Source organism: Argiope bruennichi, chromosome 3 (assembly GCF_947563725.1).
Source record: "Argiope bruennichi chromosome 3, qqArgBrue1.1, whole genome shotgun sequence".
NCBI classification, from domain to species: Eukaryota; Metazoa; Arthropoda; class Arachnida; order Araneae; family Araneidae; genus Argiope; species Argiope bruennichi.
Genome location: NC_079153.1, coordinates 139181771 through 139201171, shown reverse-complemented (window position 1 = coordinate 139201171; position 19401 = coordinate 139181771). Strand labels below are relative to the sequence as shown.

Below are 19401 nucleotides of genomic sequence, written 5' to 3'. Positions count from 1 at the left end.
TTACATGTAATGGCTCTAGCAGCAGCTGTTGAAAAGTCGTACTGAAGTTTATAGGCTTTCTTAAGACAATATTCAGTTGCTGTTTTCTCAAAATTACTCTTTTAAGCGCTGTAATTACACAAACAATTCAGCACAACAACGGAGAAATGGGAGATGATTTTGTTTTCCTTTAAATCCCATAAGATTATTATATTTAATCTTGTTTTATTTAATTATTTTATATATTCCATTACATTCATTTTATTATAATTTTTAATATGGAATCGAAATAAAAACATTTCACAATATAAATAAAGTTTTAAAAAATATATTAATATGAGAAAAAATAAAACCAAAAGAGTTAATCTAAAAATAAAATGTTGAAAATGCGTTTAACATGAAGCTAAATGGACTATTTTGTTAAAAAAGGGGAGGGGGGCTTCATGATATGCACTGCACAGGGTCGCAATCCGTTAGTTAAATGATATGGTTGGTGTTGATATTATTCCAATAAGACTCGGGACTTTTAATATTTTATTTTCTTCGAGAGTTTATGACATTTTTTTTAGTGGTAAATCTCTTTAGTCAGGAAGCATTTACACGACCTTATTCCCTTTAAAAGAGGCACATGTGACTAAAATTGGGAAGAAATTCGGAAAAGTATATATTAATGCAACTATAGATGATTATTCAGCAATCTTCGATGCAATAATTTTAAATCGTAGAGATTAGTAATTGCAATTAAAAACATCCAAGATAAAGAATTCGAAAAGCTTATGAAAGTTTTCATGTTCTTAATACTTTACTTCCGCCTGGGGTGATGGAATCTTGTTGTAAATGTTTTTAGCATAAACCAAACAGAGTTGCACCCGGGAATAAACAAAATCGATTCTCTCGTGCTGTGAACATATTTAGCTTCAAAGCAGAATTAATAAGCGGCAACGAAACAGTTGAATGAATCGATCCGCTCTGAAAAACGGTTCATATTGAAGGTGAGAATCTTTACGAATGAAATAATTTTAGGACGCACTTTCCTTTTTAGGGTCATAGTTAGTAATTATTGAAAATGTTTCAATAATTACTACTAATTCCTGTTTTTATTTTTGTTTAATTTTAATCTATTTCATTAAGGAGCTTCATATACAAAATAAACAAACTGGTATAAGTCTATTAAAATTACAAATTTTGTAATGCCAGGTAATAAGTCCATCGAGAATTTAAATTATCTTGTATTAATATTTTAATTCCTTGTGAGCGAATCCTGTTATTTGGTATAATCTTTCAACTATTACCCAATCTATTTTAAAACAAAACTGAGAATGACATTTTTGTAAAAATGCATAGAATCTTGCATCGCTGTTTTAATAATTACAATTATTCGTTTATGAATGTTCAGGTCATGGGGTAAAATTGTAAAATTATTGCATTGTAACTTGGAAATTTTAAAAGCCTTATGCTCAAATATTTAGAGCTATGGAATCTTTAACTTGTTTTATGAATTGTAAATTGCATGAAATATTCTGGGAAAAGTATTTTACAAAATTTTGACTTGAAAATGCAAAATTTATCACATAGTCCTTTGTTTTGGAGATTTTGAGACATCCCTGGTGGAAAACCTTCGTATCGACTGTCATGAACCTGCTCCAGGCCTGAGAAAATAAATGTTGTCTTTGAATTACTATTTTAGAATTCAATCGAATATGATTTTTCCATTTCATGATTTTAAATTCCTTTTTTTAGTTTGACAGCGGCAGGCGGAGAAATCATTCATACACTTGTGTTTTTTTTTTAAATTATAGCATTCTTTATTGCTTGTATGTGTTTGTAGTGTATTTAAAAGCAAAGCCAGAAGTTCATTTTTCTCGTTGGGAAAATGTTTGATGCTCAATATATAAATCCATTTGAAATATTTAATCTCACACAAAACGCATTTTTAATAAATTTTCTTCGAGCACAGACAACATGTTTTAGACTTTATTTCGATTTATGTTAATGGATCGTATGTCCGTTTCGCTGTTATTTTCTCTAAACAGCTTATCTTTTGAACTTCGTTCCTCTTATTTGGTTTTTACAGCAGAAATAAGTTATGTTTCATATGCATTAGCATTTGGCAGCTTAAGAGAAAAGTTATTATTGCTGATTACGTGCTTCAGGCCCTTGAACTGTTTTATACACATAACTATCCTTTAATTTTAAGGAACTTAGATATTTCTAATAAATTTGTCATGATTTTGCTGCAATATTCTATTAAGTGCCATCTTGCATCGGAATTGTGCTTAGCGAGAACCTGGACATTGCTGTTTGTTGGAATTTTTAATTATTCCAACAAATATTATGAATATCTTAACAAACATTTTAGAGTGTTTTTTTTTTCTTATTCTAAATGGCAGGTTCAGTGAAATTTTGAAGCGGAGAATACGCTGTCAAGCTTCTTGTGATTATGACCTTCTCTAAGGAAAGCGAAAACAGACATCAGTGAACTCGGGTGCGTGTTAGGCGCATCAGATTTGCCCACTTTCATTTGTTAACACAAGGACAACCACCAGTGTATTCGGAATGTAACCGTCATCTGATTCTGTGCCGTATTCTGTCAAAACTCTCAAATTTTGATGCCCAATGTTTGCAGCATTTTTCAAACGCCTGCAATATCATTATCAATGTCACTCATTAAATGCCTCGAGTTCATATTTTTGCATTTTTAAAGTCCATAAAATTAAAACTCATAAAAATTTCGTTAATAATTTAGAATATCTTTTAACGTCAACCATTTCACCCAATTTTTGCCATCATTTTACGTTTATATGACTAAATTCATCGCTGATATTGCGATTGTCTATTGTTCTCAAATCAATTTGGGTTGTTGACACCAGCAGAATAGTAAAAAAGCGCATTGTGTATATTTGTCGGCAGTAGACAACTTCCAGTTGCTAACAGTGCAGTTGAGGTTTCCTTAATTTATGGTATACAGTTTATCTGCAATATGTGTTGCATAGATCTTCAACTAACTTATTGCAGACTGAAGATAACATAACTTACCGCTTTTACAATTGCTGATACTTCAAAATCAACTCTTCCTTTGATAATCATACACATTTGTTGTTTTATCAAAATAATACTTTTATCAATAAGGATATAAAAGTTTGGTGTAACGGTCTAATGTTGAGAAGCTTTAAATGAAACGACTAGACCGTTTTTGTCAACTTTATTCATCTAAATATTTACACTCTTGAGGTGTATCAATATTTCTTAACACTTAAAGAATTCAAAGCCTTTAATCATAAAACAATTAAACAATTTTTTTTGTCATTCTTCATTTTATGCATTATGTATATGCAGGTATGTCTTCAAGTTAAGTAATTGCGACTAATGTTGGAGATAAAATTTACACGATTGAATTATAAGTTGGCTATCTAATTTTATCTAGTTGTGTCATGCATTATATAAATGCCGTTTAAATCAGATCATGCGATGCCTAAAGTCTAATTGAAGTCATCAGAAGGTTTGATATTACTTGTTCGTATCTTGCATCGTATTTACAATAAACCAATCTTGTTATGTTTTTCATTTTTCAACATTCAATATATTTTTCATTTTGCTTTAAAGGTTTTCTCGCATCATGTTATTACAATGAACCACTCATGAGCCCTACAAGCCTTTCGTTGGGGTTGGAAGTCAACAGGCATGCCAGCGGGCCTGGAACCATCCACCGCTGACGATGGCCGAGGGGGTGGGAAACTGCCACCAGATGCAGACCCTGGAAAACGGCGTCTCACCCGCCACACCCCTGACGCCTTCCTCGACGCGAAGCCAGAGCCTCTGCTCGGAGATCGTCCGCATCGAGCAACAGTCGACAGATGGCGGAAACCATTGTAGATCCCGTTTCAGTGCCTTAGTGAACTCGGTCAGGGTAAGAGTTACTTTGGTGTTTGCGAGAAGCAATAGAAATTGGGTTTCTCATTTCAGGCAATTATGTGCGAAAAATAAATTTGGAAAACTTTTACTTTGATTGCTATTTTCCGAAGACTTATCCAATATTGTAAAGAATTTGATATTACAGAATACGTAGTGCGACTCATCCGTTAAGGCTCTAGAGCATCAGTCAATTATTTAAACATGTTCTTATTTAGTGATGAATTATGCACATTATTCAAATGAAAGTAATAACAAAGACGGGAAATGATTTGATACGTAGAAAATACACAAGTTGGTGCTGCTCATCTTACAGCTCCCAAGAACATAAAAATTCCCTTACTGGGTAATAGCTAGGCGACGTATAGAAGTGGAAAAACCATTATTTTCATCCTATTAATTGGTTTGACTGCTCAGACCCTAGATTCTTCCACCCACTCAAGGTTCTTCTCTCGATTTATTTTCTTCTCTTCTTCTTGCTCGCTCTGCTATTGGATTATAGCTTTGCTTTCACATTGCTCGGGCAGACGTTTGTGTCATTTAATATACTTTTGTTTTCTTTCGTGAAGAGTCACTCATCGAAAAAGATGCATCGATAACTTCCAAAATTTTTTCAGAAATGTCAAATTTTGGGGCAAATAGAGATAAAGCTAGTTTTTTAAAAATTGTTTTTCAATTGCATTTCATAAAGAAACGTTTTTGAAGCACTGTTCGTTGCTAAGCAGAAAAGCCACTACTGAATATAACCTGATCGTAGCGATACCACGAAAAGAAAGCGATGGACTGATTCCTTTCATAACAAGAGGTGCTGTCTATAAAATTTTATCCAATTCCAGCATACCAGTGAAACCTACTTGCAGAAAAGTAACACATTTCCAGATTCATCCAGTTTGGACTGATTAGTGTTGTTTACATTTTTAGTCGGATAAAAATCACTTATTGACAAAAGTACGGCGAATATACACTTACTCACAAACCGTTCCAATGAATCGCATGAGGTGCGTCTTATAGCGAAAACAACACTATTTTTCCTCTGTTATGGCTTGTAAAGCTATTTGGAGATGACAAATGAAGATATTCATTGTTTGCGAAGGAAATGGAACCCAGTTTTTTGTGTCCCTATTGTTGGGCAACCTACATCCATTTTTTTGATTGTTTCCTAAGTCCACTGGAAGTAGAGAGATTCAGCGTTTCGTTTTATAGAATTTAAACAAGCTGATAAATAAAAGGAAGCTACTTCTGTAATTAATAACAAATTTGGGTTTTAATGTCATAAACCGTCGTAATAAGTAGCATACTCGGTTCAATAGATATTTAAAATATACCCAACTTTCTGATGGATATGCTCTAAAGTATTGTACCTAAAGAAGGAAGACTTCACGAAATCTTTTGCTGCAAATTTCCGTTGTATTTTCAATGTTAAATATTCATTACATTAGTACATAAAAGTTCTTAAAGTAAATATATATAAATAATATAAAATATATAACGGAAATCTACAAAATAAGCTGAAAATAATCTTTACCAGGGTCTTCACTCACAGCAATACGGTTAATGAAAATACTTTTAGCGTGGTCAGAAAAAGAAAGCGGAATCTTGTTCCAGCTTGAGTACAAAAACACTGGGGTTTCTCTAAAAAAAATGACAATGAGAGCTTCTTATGATGTTAAACTAAGCATTGGTGACTTAAGAAGAGCGAAAGTACTTGATATTCAACGAAACAAAATTGTAAATGATTAAAACTTTATGTTAATTTATTTGATCAATAAAATCGTGTATAATTAAAAAAAAAATTATTTCACTTATATAACGTGTCAATGATAAATTTTTGTAAAATAATTTTGTTTGAAAATATACATTTTGATGAATTAAAAAAAAACTTTGGAAGTATCCATTCTTCAATAATTTTTTAAATAATGTTATATGTGATATATCTGTGCTACTGATTACTGGGTATCCAATGATGGAGAGTACGCTTCCAAGATACTTATTACTTTTATGCTTAGAAATGTCAATTAATATTAATTTAAAGTTTGACTATATAATAAGGAAGAAAGCTTCCAAAAGAAGGTCACTTGCAAAGTTATTTTGTCTTTCCGGGATTTGAAACGTTGGACATCAACATTTAATTTTAAAAAGAATAAATAAAATAAAATAATAGGTTTGAGATTAAATTTCAACTAAGCTCAGGTTATTTCATATCAATTAAAAATGAAACTGTAGAGAACAGAATTCCAAAGTGTTCCAAATTGTGAGGTTGTTTTTGGGCGAATTCACAAAAAATTGCATTTCAAATAGGTAACAAAGAATTGAAGAATTTTAACACAATTGTAGAATGGAAAGGATTGAGACGTCGATGGTAAAATCTTTTAAAACTTTATTTTCAATCCTACTAACTGAAAAAGTATTTGAATATTACTTTAATTTCCAAGATGACTATATCTTCAGTTGTTCTTATTGTTAATTTCACTTCGAGTTATTGTTATTATTGCCCGAGTCAATAATGTTCCATTTTATCTCATCAAAAATAGTCTTTATTTACTGTCGACATCTTATCAGGGATTTATTATGGAAGTAGACATAGCAAACATTAAGTATTTCAAAAGCGAACTTCATACCGGAATGAATAAAAACGAATTCCTTATTTCCACTTCAAACATGTATGCATCTTGGTCATAGCCATTGCATACAGCAGCTAAAAGCATCCTGAAATCGGACTCGTGTGTGCGTTGCGTCTTAAGAGTTTTTTAATTTATAATTATCGAGGGCCAGGTGCTTAATTTGATATGATGAGGACTTTTCTTTGACTGAGAAGATATTTATTTTCCAGTAAAAAACTCCCAGGAGCTGCGGGTAGCTCCAGTCTATTTAATTTCAGCCCCTTGAAATGAATCCGTACCATAGACATGTTCATCGGAACTCGATCCTTTCTTGTTTTACTTTCAAAAATTCAGTCATGAAATTAAAAAAAAAAAAAAACTGTTTTATAAATTTCTTTTATGTTGAATTGAAATTTAGGAAAACATAAAGTAATACCATGACCTTTATACAATGTAAAATGACCAATTTCATCTAATTGAAAACATTTTCTGCTTGTTCCAGGCCTTAAGTTCTGAAATGTGTCAGGGGCCGCAGTGACCTGGTGGTAAGGTCTCGGTTTCGGAACCGGAGGGCTTTAGATTAGAGACCTGATTCCACCGAAGAATTGTCATGTAAGTGGGTCAGTTGTACGTTAAATCCGACGTCCTCCCACTGGGGTGGTGCGAAAGTTTGAATTGGGCGAAGCCAGTTCATGTGTCGTTCTAGCCATCTGACGCGGTTCAAAATTTCTAATAATAATCCTTGGGCTCATCCCAAAATAACCCTTGTGTTGTTTTAAAAAGGGACATTAATGTAACTAAAAACCAAATCAAACTAAACTGAAACACTTCGATCAGACTGTTATGAACTTATATCTGTGATTTCTCGTATTTTCCCGATTAAGCTACTGACTATAAATATACTAAAATTTCATTAACAGACCGTATATCAAAACTAACCGTGTTTATTTTAAAATAAGGGATTGCTAACATCGAAAACTCTTTTATCATTTCAATGAAGATAATTTTTATATAAAGCGATGCATGCCATTAGATTTCACTGTTATTAAAATTTTTAAAATTTCTGAATCTATCTGGATGAAATTTAATACATTTGATCCAATTCCAGAATGCTTTGGTGATCACTGGAAAAAACAGAAAGAAAGGGGCTGTTCAGCAAAGACCGGATTCTTTTCTAGAAAAGTTTACCTCGCATCCGGCCCAGAGCACCGAAGATGACATAGAACTGTCTTATATAAAAAGGTAAATTTTTTTAATTTCTTTAAGTATTTAAAGCGAAACATGGTTTCATGATAAAAACATTTAAAATACGATTTCATTGCAAAATTGAAAACGGAAACTCGTGAAAGCTTTAAAAAAGCAATTTCAAAAATCTTTGAAATATGGATAGCGTAGTAGAAAACTTGAAGTATGAAAAGAATCCTTCATTATGAGTCGTGCCTCAACCAATTCAATTTTCGAAATGTTAGATTCTTTTAGATTTTTCTGTATTTTTATTAATCGAAAATAAAATCTTAAAAATTGTTCTTTCTTATTCTAATTTTAGAGAACAAGTTTATTGGGAATATTTTGGAGTTTCTTTCATTTTTTTTTTTTCTAATGGGTAAAAAAAAAAAAATCCATTTAAAATTCAAAATTTTCATTCGGAATACTGTATCGGATTTGATTTATCTTAAATAGCTAGCGGAAATAAAAATTCTCTGGGGATCTGCTTATTCTCCTTCTTCTGCTTCATATCAGTGCTGATTCTCAATACATGGTGTCATACAAAATGGCATTTTGGGGGAACTCAATGGAGCTTATGACTGCGTCTCTGGTATAACAGCATTTAGATAAATCCGCACTGCAGTAGCATTATCAGTACTGAATCACTGTCAGATAACAGAATAGCCAATGAGAGGCCTTCGCATTTTAAAGAGCGATGGGCTCAACACTGCGATTGAAGTATGTTTTCATTTCTTACAATTTTTCTTTATAAATAATGTCGAATAAAAGAGTAACTGGATTGTTACGGTAATCCTTTATGACAAGGACCTGGATTGCGTATACAAGTTCAAAATTATGTCTAAATTTTTTTTCTTGTATTTCTTATATTAATTTATACCATTTTGAGGTTGATATTTTCATAACACTAGATGAAAAATGAATAAAAAAATAGTATACAGTCTAGAATAATTGTCTCTACACTATAAGATTTTAATAATCATGAAGTGTAGACAAGGTAATACAAATGGGAGCCTTTTTATGAAAACTCTTGGCTGAAAATCGTATTTGTGTTAACAAAAATTGTTCATGGTTCCTCATACCATAGAAAGCTTCAAATATTTTTTTATTTTATCTTTGTTTTCCGTAAAATTCAATGTGCAGTTGTTCAAAAGTTCTCAAAATTGGATATTTTTTTAAAAAAAATTAAATTAAAAAAATATTTTTAAAGACAAAGCAAAGAAATATGGTTGCATTAAACTTTCTAATTCTTTTTACAAGTTCTCACTTTGCACATAAAAACTAAGTTATAGCCATTTTTACTGACACACATATTGAATGGGGCTCCTTTTGCTGAAATTTAAGAATTTTGCTTGAATTTCCAATTTCTATTTACTTTGAAAATTCACTCTAATTTTTAAAAGAAAGTATTTAGCAGCAACTAACGTATTTTCAGTTTTTTTTTACTGTGTTTATGCTTTAAAACATTTCCTTTTAGACTTTTCAAAAATTTGATTAAATACCGTCAAATTAGATTGTGTATACTTTTTATGAATGATGCGGTATTGTGCATATCGTTTGATTCGTTTCTTCATCCTTATTCTTTAGATGATTTTCTCACCTTTCTGTACTACTATTTAGAAATGACACAATTTTCAGTTTTCAGACGAGTCTTTCGTATTTTTTTATTTATTTTAGGGAAACAGGGCATTGGCATTTCTATTCGTGTTTATTCTCCATAAGAGTTAAATATTTCCATTCATGATTTGAAGACATTCATTTTTTCCCTCTCATAAATTATAGAATAATCAAAAGAAATATTTCTTTAATATTTTCTTCTTTAAACTTAAATGTTAGTTTAATAAATCATATTTCTCAGAATTTTTGGAAAGTCTTTACCACTCATCATTTTGAAAAACTAGCACTTTTTATTCGCACATTGAACTTGGTGAAGAATTTTTTACCGCTTTGAATGGTAAATAAATAGAAATTTTTTTTTTTCTAGAATCAGAAAGAATTTTAAGAAAAATCCGAATCGTCGCAAAAACGACTTCGACAAAACTTTTCTCTTCCATTTGTTAAAAAAAAAAAAACTTTTTCTGCTGCAGGAAGTTTTATTTGCTTCTGCAAAAATGGTCTTTACTAAGCTTTTTTTTTATATAAAGTAACATAAAAACATGGCTATGATGGACCGAAAAATATTTCGACTATTTCCTTAAAAGTAGCAAGAATAATCGTCAGATTTTTTTTTCCAAATTTTCTTCAGTGTTGATATAACATAAAGTTAAGACAAAACATGATCATACATATACAAATATATCTTTTTACTTTTGAGAAACAAAAGATGGAAATATTTACCGCTAAAATATCTTTCATTTAACGAAGTGAAAGTTATTGACTGAGGGACTAGGGGAAAGGACTAGGTTTCTTGACTAGGGGGAAAAAAAGCAAAAATAACATTTTTGTCTTCTCAGATCGAAACAGAAAGATCACCCTTCTCAGCTAAGGATTAATAAATTTTTTAACTTATATCGCCGTATCTGACATTCTTTTGAGGCTTAATTATCTCGATAACTTGGGTATGTTAATGTTTTTAATTAACTTTCATTATAATTTTTATTTCCATTTAAACCAAATTTTCGTTTGAATATGCTTATGTTCTTTAGGAAAAAATTATTAAATATCTACAGGATAAAAAGTATATGATATTTAATTAATTTGTACTTTTAATTTAGGATGGAAGACTCTACTTTTCCTCACTTTGCGCATTCTCATTTCCATCTGCCCGAACACCATTCTTATAGCTTCGGCTGCATTCAATCCCGAATTAAAAAGATGCGTAAAATCTGAGCATTTTTATTTGATTGAAAACGAAAAAAAAAGGGTCGAGTTTACCTAAGCCAAAAACGTACGCTTATGGGAAAAAAAAGGTGTCGTTTGAAAGGGGTTAACGTACTCTCAAAGATTTTTGAATTAAAAGTTTCGTAAAAGCCCCTCTTTATACTAAAAAAAAAATAAAAAAAAATTCAAACGGAAACGCTTTTTTTCCTCAACAAAATTTAAAACTACATCAAATTTGTTTTCGGAAACCAAGTTTCATTAGTTTTAGGCCTATTCGTTTCGAAATGATGAACCAATAAAACTTTGACTTTCTAATGTGAAAATGAAATGTTGAACTTTTGTTCATGTCTTAAAAACTTATAAAGTTATTGACTTAATCTCTTTTTGTTATGATATTCTACACAATTTGCTTACGTATTTAACATGAAAAATTAATTTTTGATAATTGAGAAAAATCCTAAAATGAGAGTGTAAGTATGTTGTAATCTAAAAATGTTTAAAGTTTGGCACAAATAGGACAAAATCCTTTTATGGGGACGTGCAAAATGTCGTCTCATTCCTAGAGTGGTTCTTCTGCCACATTCCGTTTCCCGTGTTACTTTTAAAATGATACATTTAGGGACACATTCACACATTTCGAAATATCGACAGCTTTTTATTTGGCATTGAAATGTTGCTACTCATGTATTCCTTGAAACAAATACCGTTTCCTGAATTATTGTAATATAAAAATATATTTAAAAAAAAGGCGTCAAGAACAAAAAATATGAAATCAAATTTAAATAAAAGCTGATATTTTTACTCGTTATCTCATATGATATCACTTACTAAATATAACAAATACCAGAAAAAAGGGAATTTCATTTCGTAATTATTACTTTGTAAGATATAGCTATTTAATTTTACAAACATTTTGACCCATTATTTCTCTTAATAATTTATGGATAACATACTCCATATTATCTAACAAGAAAAGAATCCTTTATATTTTTTTAAGTTGATTGATGTTCGTTCAAGTGCACGCTATTTCTTACAAAAGCCCCACATTTCATTTGACTCGTGTGCTTTAGTTATAATTGTGTATTACCGTATATAGTCACAAATGGAATAAGAAAATTCAGGCATCAAAACATTTATTTATTAAGCATTTGATATTTTTTATTAATGTATATGTAATTTTAATAATATATTATTACTTGTAATTATTTTTATTGGTTTTATTATTCCATTTAATATAGTTAAAATAGTTATATACTAAATTTTTCAGTGCCAGTTTAATTAAATTAACTTTGTTCTATTTAAGCAAATATACTCTAATATAAATTTTCAATTATTAAGTAAGTTAACTTCTTAAAGACATACATAGGATTAACAGTTCTTGTAATTATCTATATATAACAATTCTTATAGTTCTATATAATTATTATTACTTTAATTGTATATAATTATTCCTATAGCTCTACCTCCTTTTAAACTTTTATGCAGATGTGTGATGAATTATTATACATTTATGAAGGGCTGCAGAATTACAAAGCAGAGATGTGAATGAATGTTTGGTGACGCTCGGCAATTTACTTTTCGTATTTGTGACACGCGGCACATTTGACCGCACAATGAAATCTTTAGCAAGTCAAAAGCGTTTTCAGATAACCCTAAGTTGCCCGTAAAGCACGTAAAAAAAAACAAACAAAAAAAAAAAAACATTTACATTCGTCAGTGAATAAAATTCACTATTTTTTTTTTTTTGTATGAATGTAGAATAAATCGGTGTGCCATTTCGTGTCTATTTATTAGTTGTAAGCAGTGATAATAGAAATAGTATGTACTGATAAAGAAAGGCAGAAATAAAGCGCAAAACAATAAAAGCCAGTTAATTTCTCACTCTCTCTCTCTCTCTCTCTCTCTCTGAATCGGTCAGATTTATTTTAATACTAAAAATGGCATTCCATTTAATAAGAAATAATTAATTTTGTATTTTTCATTCATACAACATAACTTTTTTTGTGTTTTCAGTGTAATGGAGAATTAGGCTCAGATGTTATTTAAGCATAACATTCAATGCTTTTGAACATTTTTTCCGAAAAGAATCATGATTCCTTTAAAATTTTCTCTATGAATATTTTGTCATGAATGAAATGGCAAACGATTTTATTATATGAATTGGAGCTTTAAAGGTATGACAAAAAACATACTATTATCAACGCCCGGAGAATATCTAAATCTTACACATTTAAATATGGAAACAACACTTTAACCAAAAATACCAAATATTTCCCGATGTTATTATGATATATTAACTTAGAGTTGTACTTCGGGTAATTTTTCCTTGGAAAATCTATTAATGACATAAAAAGGGGTGTTGCCATAAGGAATCTCAAAGTTTGTGCAATTTTAAATATGCAGCCTACCCCCTACGAAAATTTTAGGCTCCGCGTCTTTTAATAGTCATTGTTACCTTTAAAATGGTACTTTTTAGTTTTCACATAGGACAATCAATTGCGAAATAAATTTAGGTGGCTTCTTTTTTTCCCCCGTCACTGTACATTCTAAACATAATAGGAATATTGGGAACAATGCACGAAATAAAGAAAAATGCAACAAATTGTATCGTATATTAGAGAAATAAGTCATAGGGTCGAAAATACGCTTTTTAATATTTAGAAATATAATGACCCCTGCTGATTGTTAAATTAATTTTTTTGTTTAAAAAATCATTTTCTCTGAAACCAAAGCATGTCTGTTGGGGGGGGGGGAGAGAAGAAAATATTAGTAACGAATATTAAATTTAATGCAAATCTAAGTTTATTCACTTAGCAGGAGTGTCTTATTTAAAAGAAATAGCATGGTTATATATTATGTAGATAATTATTTACATTGTATTTAATCAAATTTTGTTGATAAAATATCAATTTTGCTAAGATTTCCATGAGAATAAATCTAAAAATGAAGGATTTGAAAGAAATTTATGCCAGTTGTCGGTAATTACATTGGAGGATTAAATTGATTCACCAACAATAAGCATTTGACAAAACAGCTCACTAGCATTTAATTATTAAGCTCATTTTCTCTTCAAATAATAATTAGAAAAATTTATGATTTCAAAATCTTGCTTGTAAATGAAGTTTGAAATAAGTTTAAATAGCATGAATGGTTTGTTTTTAAATATTAAATAATGGTAGATATCGTAAACAAGAGAAATAAGTATTTGATCCCATGCTGTGAACTTAATGTATATCTAATGCGAGATAAAAGAAAAGGGAGGGGGGGGGCAACAATCTAGGACACTAACCTTTTTTATACTCTCTTTCATTCATTTTATTTTTATAGCCACGTGCAAGGAAATAAACAAAATTTGAACACCTCATAAAACTATCTTAAAATTTTCATTTTTTAAAAATTATTTTCTTACTCTTTTAGGGCAATGATTTATATTTTTTTATCGGAATTTACCTGATATTCTTTCTTAAATTTGAAAATTCCTTACAAACAAACAAAAAAAATGCCTAATGCTACATTTTGATTTGTAGCTGGCTGCTTTCGTTGAGCTTCCTTACAATTTTATTAAAAAATGATTCATTAACAAAGTCAAAGACCGAAGCTTTGCTATTAAAAAAAGAAGGAAAAAAAAACCTCGTAGGATTTTGAAATTTTATTTCCGAATGTTCCTAATAGGATAATACTATCGTGCTAAGAAACGTTATTTATTTATCGGGTACTGTCTTATTTCGGTGACGTTTCTAAACTATTTACAAATTCATAAAAAGGATGGATCTCTGTTTGTCTTGAAAATCCGTTTGTTTGTTTGAACCTTGCGTAATGCCGCACTCCTTGAATGGATTCAAACGAAATTCAGTGCGCATCTTTTCTTAACACCGTGAAGAGTTGAATCTTTGTTACTGTAACAATTTCTGCTCCTCTAGAGGATTGAAATAGGAATTCAAAGATTTTATTTTTCTGCCATAACTTCTGAACAAGCATTATTTTTACATCATCAGATAATACAAACATTAGCTTTATCTCTTTATATATATAAAGTGAACTGTTTGTTTATTGGTCTAAACCTTATACAATTGTAGATGCGTCGGCAGGATTGAGCTAATTTAGCATACGTGTTTCTTAGCACCTAGATGGATTAACTGCGTTGTTAAAAATAGCGAATAAAGGAAACATTTTTTTTGTTCGCTAAAAGGTGGAATAATTTAATATTTTTGCGCCGTAACTTTGGGACATACAATTGCATAAAAATTATTTTAACATAACCTTAAATTTAAAAAAAAAAAAATAATAATTTTTTGATGACATATTTTTTCTTTCTGTTGAATTAATTAGATAATTTTAATCAGTTTTTCAAAATTACTTTGAATACAATTAATAAGAATGACTTTTTGTTATTTTAAAACACCTTCAAAGAATATATAGAAGAATTCAAAAACTATACAATGTAAAATAATATGTATTTGGCTTTTTTTACATACATACGTAACAAATAAATGCAGACGAAGACATGAGAACAAAAATGTCAAAATATTAAAAGATGCGAGATACTTCAGTTAAATTTGAAACAGAAACATCAAGCACTTCTTGAAAATTGAATATTTTTGAAATGTGAATTTACTCATTTTTTGTATTAAAAGTCATGCTGTGAAAATCAATTCTACATTGAAACAAACTTTTAAGTATTTCAATAGTGAAAGAATTCCAAAATTCAGTTGCATCAGTCGCTGTTCCCAAATTTTAAAAAAATTATAAAAATTAAAGAACAAAATTTAGAAAGCAAAATTGGCATCACTAAAGAGCGTGCTTCAATTTTACCGTGATCTAAAAATTTCCTTTTTTGCGATAGTAGGATCTCAAAGGGGGGGGGGATAATCAACATTACATTTAATCTGTTAATTAAAACCCCCAAAATCTTGGAACGCCTGATTTTATTCTCATTGTTTAATACAATTGCAGTTAAAGTAATTAAATATTATAAAATTTCATTGTAAGAAACAAGAAAGGGTTTATCGGTTTCCTTTGGAGTGTTAAAAAAAAAAAAAAGTGGCATGTTTCACAGCTCCCTAAGGCTTCAAGGACACGTACCATAATGGTTGTTCCCGATCAACTTCACTGAACCTAATATAAATATATTGTTTTAGATAAACACTTTCCGTCGCAAATAATCGGTGTTTCACAATATTATGGAAATATTATAGAAAGTTTATAAGACCAGAAATACTGTTTTGAGCTTTCATAATAAATATGGAGTAATCTGGTTAGTTAACTAGATAAATAGCGAAATTGATTCTATTGTTGAAGATGAACTCCGTCAAAATTTTATTTTGACAAAAATGAATGGCGATTTTAAAGGTTGAAAGTAAACGATCATTGACGATTTATCGCGAAATTATGAGCTTTCATCTTAACATAAAGCAGAAAATGTATGTGTTTGTTCCAAGTTTACAGGTGTACTTTGGTGTGTTATGTCTACCATAAAAAAAAAATCTCCCTAAACGGTGAATAGAACAATTAAGAATAGAACGGTGAGTATTAAAAGAATAAATTAATAATTAATTAATAAAGAATTAAAAAGCAGTAGAACGGTTGGATATTAAATTTTCATATGCATGCTATGCTGAGACGCATTTGAAAGTAAGCTGTGGTGTTTCAAGTTTAAAAATGAAATTTTTAGATATGTAATTAATAAAAAGCTCTATTTTTTATCAATAATTTCTGAAATATTTATAGCACAAATGCGCATTATACAAGAACAGAATATAATACCTTATATAAGATATAATTTCTTTTTGTTTTTATATGTCTCAAAATGTCTTACATCTTAAAATACAATGATCTTTTTAATGGTAACTTGGTTGTCGCACATCTTTTTTTCTCTTTAACTAAAATTTTCAAAAGTTAATGCAAAACCAATTTGTAACAATGGTTTCTGCTATTACTATTAAATTGAACTCAGTCTTATTGCTTCATTCAACGATCATCTTTGTCACTGCTAAAATTTTAATAAAAAGTATCGCTTTCTTTGAAAATTAACTCCAAAATAGAATTTATACTTTCCCTTTATTTTCATGCACATTTTTTATTCTGCTCCAGCAGATTAATTTAATGAACTCTCACTTTTCTATATTTTGTTTAATTTTCACAAATTTTTAATGGAAGAAAGTCAATCAATAAACAGAGTATCGATTCTACCTCAAATTAGAGGTAAAGGAAAAGTAACAGGGAACAAAAACAACGGATTGATTCCAGGCCAAACATAAAAAAGAATAATATTTCGAGATATTGCGATAAAATCCAGGATTTAGAGGAAAATTGTGTCATCGCCGCAGTAGTCGCCTGCCTCGGGGAAGAAGAAATGGAATTCTAAGACTTCTAGGTTTGCTGTATGGTTCAGAGTATGAAGAAAAAAAGAAAGTTTCTAGTCGAGGGGCACGAGAGAAGACATTTAAGTTTAAAATGTTGAAAAGGTACTTAGACTTGAATATATCTTTATTCCGAGTAATGACACTTATATCAGCTAGTAAAATTAAAAACCAAATCGGTATAATGGTAGGAGCTAAAAAATTCAAAATTTTTCTGTAGGGCGGTGTACAGCTAAGCAGCAGTTTTGAGATTTTTCTTGGAATAGAGCGAAAATAGGAAACCATTGAGGACGTATCAAGACTCATCAGCTTTCAGCCAATATAAAAACTGGCGAAAGTAGTCTTGTAGTTGGGGAACTGTTCCTTTGGATCGTATTAATGATATATCATGGACAATTGCTTTTATTTGATAACAAAATTGGCGAAAACGGTTGGAACAAGGGAAATGTTTCTTTCGTTTTACTAATATTTTAAATATACGCATAATAATCTGAATTTTGCATTATTGAAAATAAAGCTTTTAATTGTTTAAATTTTCTTTGTAAAAATGTATAACAAATACAAAATACAGAGGTAAAAGATTAAGCTGAATTATATTTATAAAATTCCATTTCCTATAATTCCAGGAAGAGGAAACGTTTTCACTTGAAGTGGAAGAAACTTTTCGCCTTTTCTGAGAGCTATATATGTTTTTAAAATATAGTAAAATATATCGCAAGTTACCAAACCTATTTGTACTATTTTTATAAAGGAATTGCACTGTATACAGCTGCCGAATTCTGTTTGAGAAGCATTTATGTGATGAAAAATAGGAAAAAAAAATGTAACAACGATCGATAGAACTTGGACGTCATCCAAGATTAGATATATTCAAGTGACTGCAATATATATATATATATATATATTATCATACATCAGAAATTTGGTTTAAAGAATCTTTCAGTAAGAGATTCATGACTTTTTTATTTTTTACGATGAACGGAAAATTAAAAATGTGTTGAGTCAGAAAAAAAAATTCTCACAGTATCAAAATAAATTTCCATTGGTTACAGGAGAAAAAAAAATTCCTTTTTATACCTACCTATTTCTAGCAAAATAACTCAAAGACAAATGAACCCATCATACATCTTAAACTCTATTAAATTCTTGGGAAAAGTGAAACCCGGAAGGTGATATCAAGGGGAGAAAAAGCTTTCGCATTCGTGATGAATCATATATACTATACTTAAATGCGTCGGAATTACTGTAAAGAACAATCATAAATCTATAGCTGTTACTGAAGCAGAAAATGAGTGGTTAAAATTATTACATTTACAAAAAAGATTATTATTCTTGAAAATCAAATCTGTAGTAATTGTTAAAAACAGGAACAATAAAATATCTAAATATTATGCGAATTTTGAAAACCCATTGATGTACCATTATTTAGAAAAAGTTTCTTAATTGTGTATTTACAAAGAGTAATAGTAACCTCTCAAGTGTTTTCTCCTCGACAAGATGGCGGGTTTTATGCTTCGTATTAGCTTCAAATAATTAGAGTAGATTTATCTTTAGAATCCTCGACTGTTTCAATACAGAATTACCGCGAAAAAACTCTCTTATCAAATGTCATTTTTCGAAATTGTGTTTTCGAATAATAGATTTCATTTGCATACGAATAGAGAAAAATCTATTAACCCGCTGATTAACTTTATCCGAACTTAACTTGCACACTTAAATGTGTTTAAGTGTGTTTTTAAAATCCAAATTTAACATTTTATTAATTTAATTTGGTCATTTTTATGTTGTTTATCATGCACAGACTGATAAACTTCATTTAGAAGGATTTTATCTGGAATTTCATAGAAATCCACATTGCTAGGACTATATGGTAAATTTAATCCTTTAAGCTTTTTGCCTTTTTTATAGACGGATATAATTCCAAATATATATATATATATATATATATATATATATATATATATATATATATATATATATATATATATATATATATATATATATATATCCATCCGGATTTAGTCAGATTTGAGATTTTTCAAAATCTCGAAGTTGATTTTTCCTCAATTATAGTACTTCTCTCTTTGCATGCTTCGCATACGAGAGCGTAAAAAGGAAAAGCAGTTTTATATGAATAGAATCTGAAAGAGATATACCTTGTATTCTTATTTATAAAATAAAATATTCACTGAACCTACGTTGAAAGATATATAAAAAAAAATTCTTTTACAAAAGGTATCATTTTTGGGTAAGATTTGAACTCTCGCATGTGATTTAGCATCGCAAACTTTGCAGAATCTATCCTATTAAAATTCAGCGCATATTCGTATTTGAATTGCATATTTCGTTTCTAGATACGATTTTTCAGAATACGCTCAGGAGACATTTTCCACGTAGTTCTGTGAAAGGTAGCTTTGAAAATTCTTTTAGGTTTTATTCCATAAGAATATTTTAAAAACACAACTAGCGAAAAATGTTTGTTTTCGTCATTGTAAATGATTTGATGTCAT

At 29.8% G+C, this 19401-nt stretch overlaps 1 protein-coding gene across 1 annotated transcript in view; it reads left to right on the top strand.

The window, feature by feature from the left end:
* Positions 1–19401, top strand: part of LOC129962673 (cyclic nucleotide-gated cation channel alpha-3-like) — a 98844-nt gene that overhangs the window by 27726 nt on the left and 51717 nt on the right. The window contains exons 2-3 of the mRNA XM_056076577.1: positions 3583–3886; positions 7597–7730. Coding sequence (XP_055932552.1) covers positions 3695–3886; positions 7597–7730 — 326 coding nt within the window. The 5' untranslated portion in view covers positions 3583–3694. The remainder of the gene's footprint in view (positions 1–3582; positions 3887–7596; positions 7731–19401) is intronic.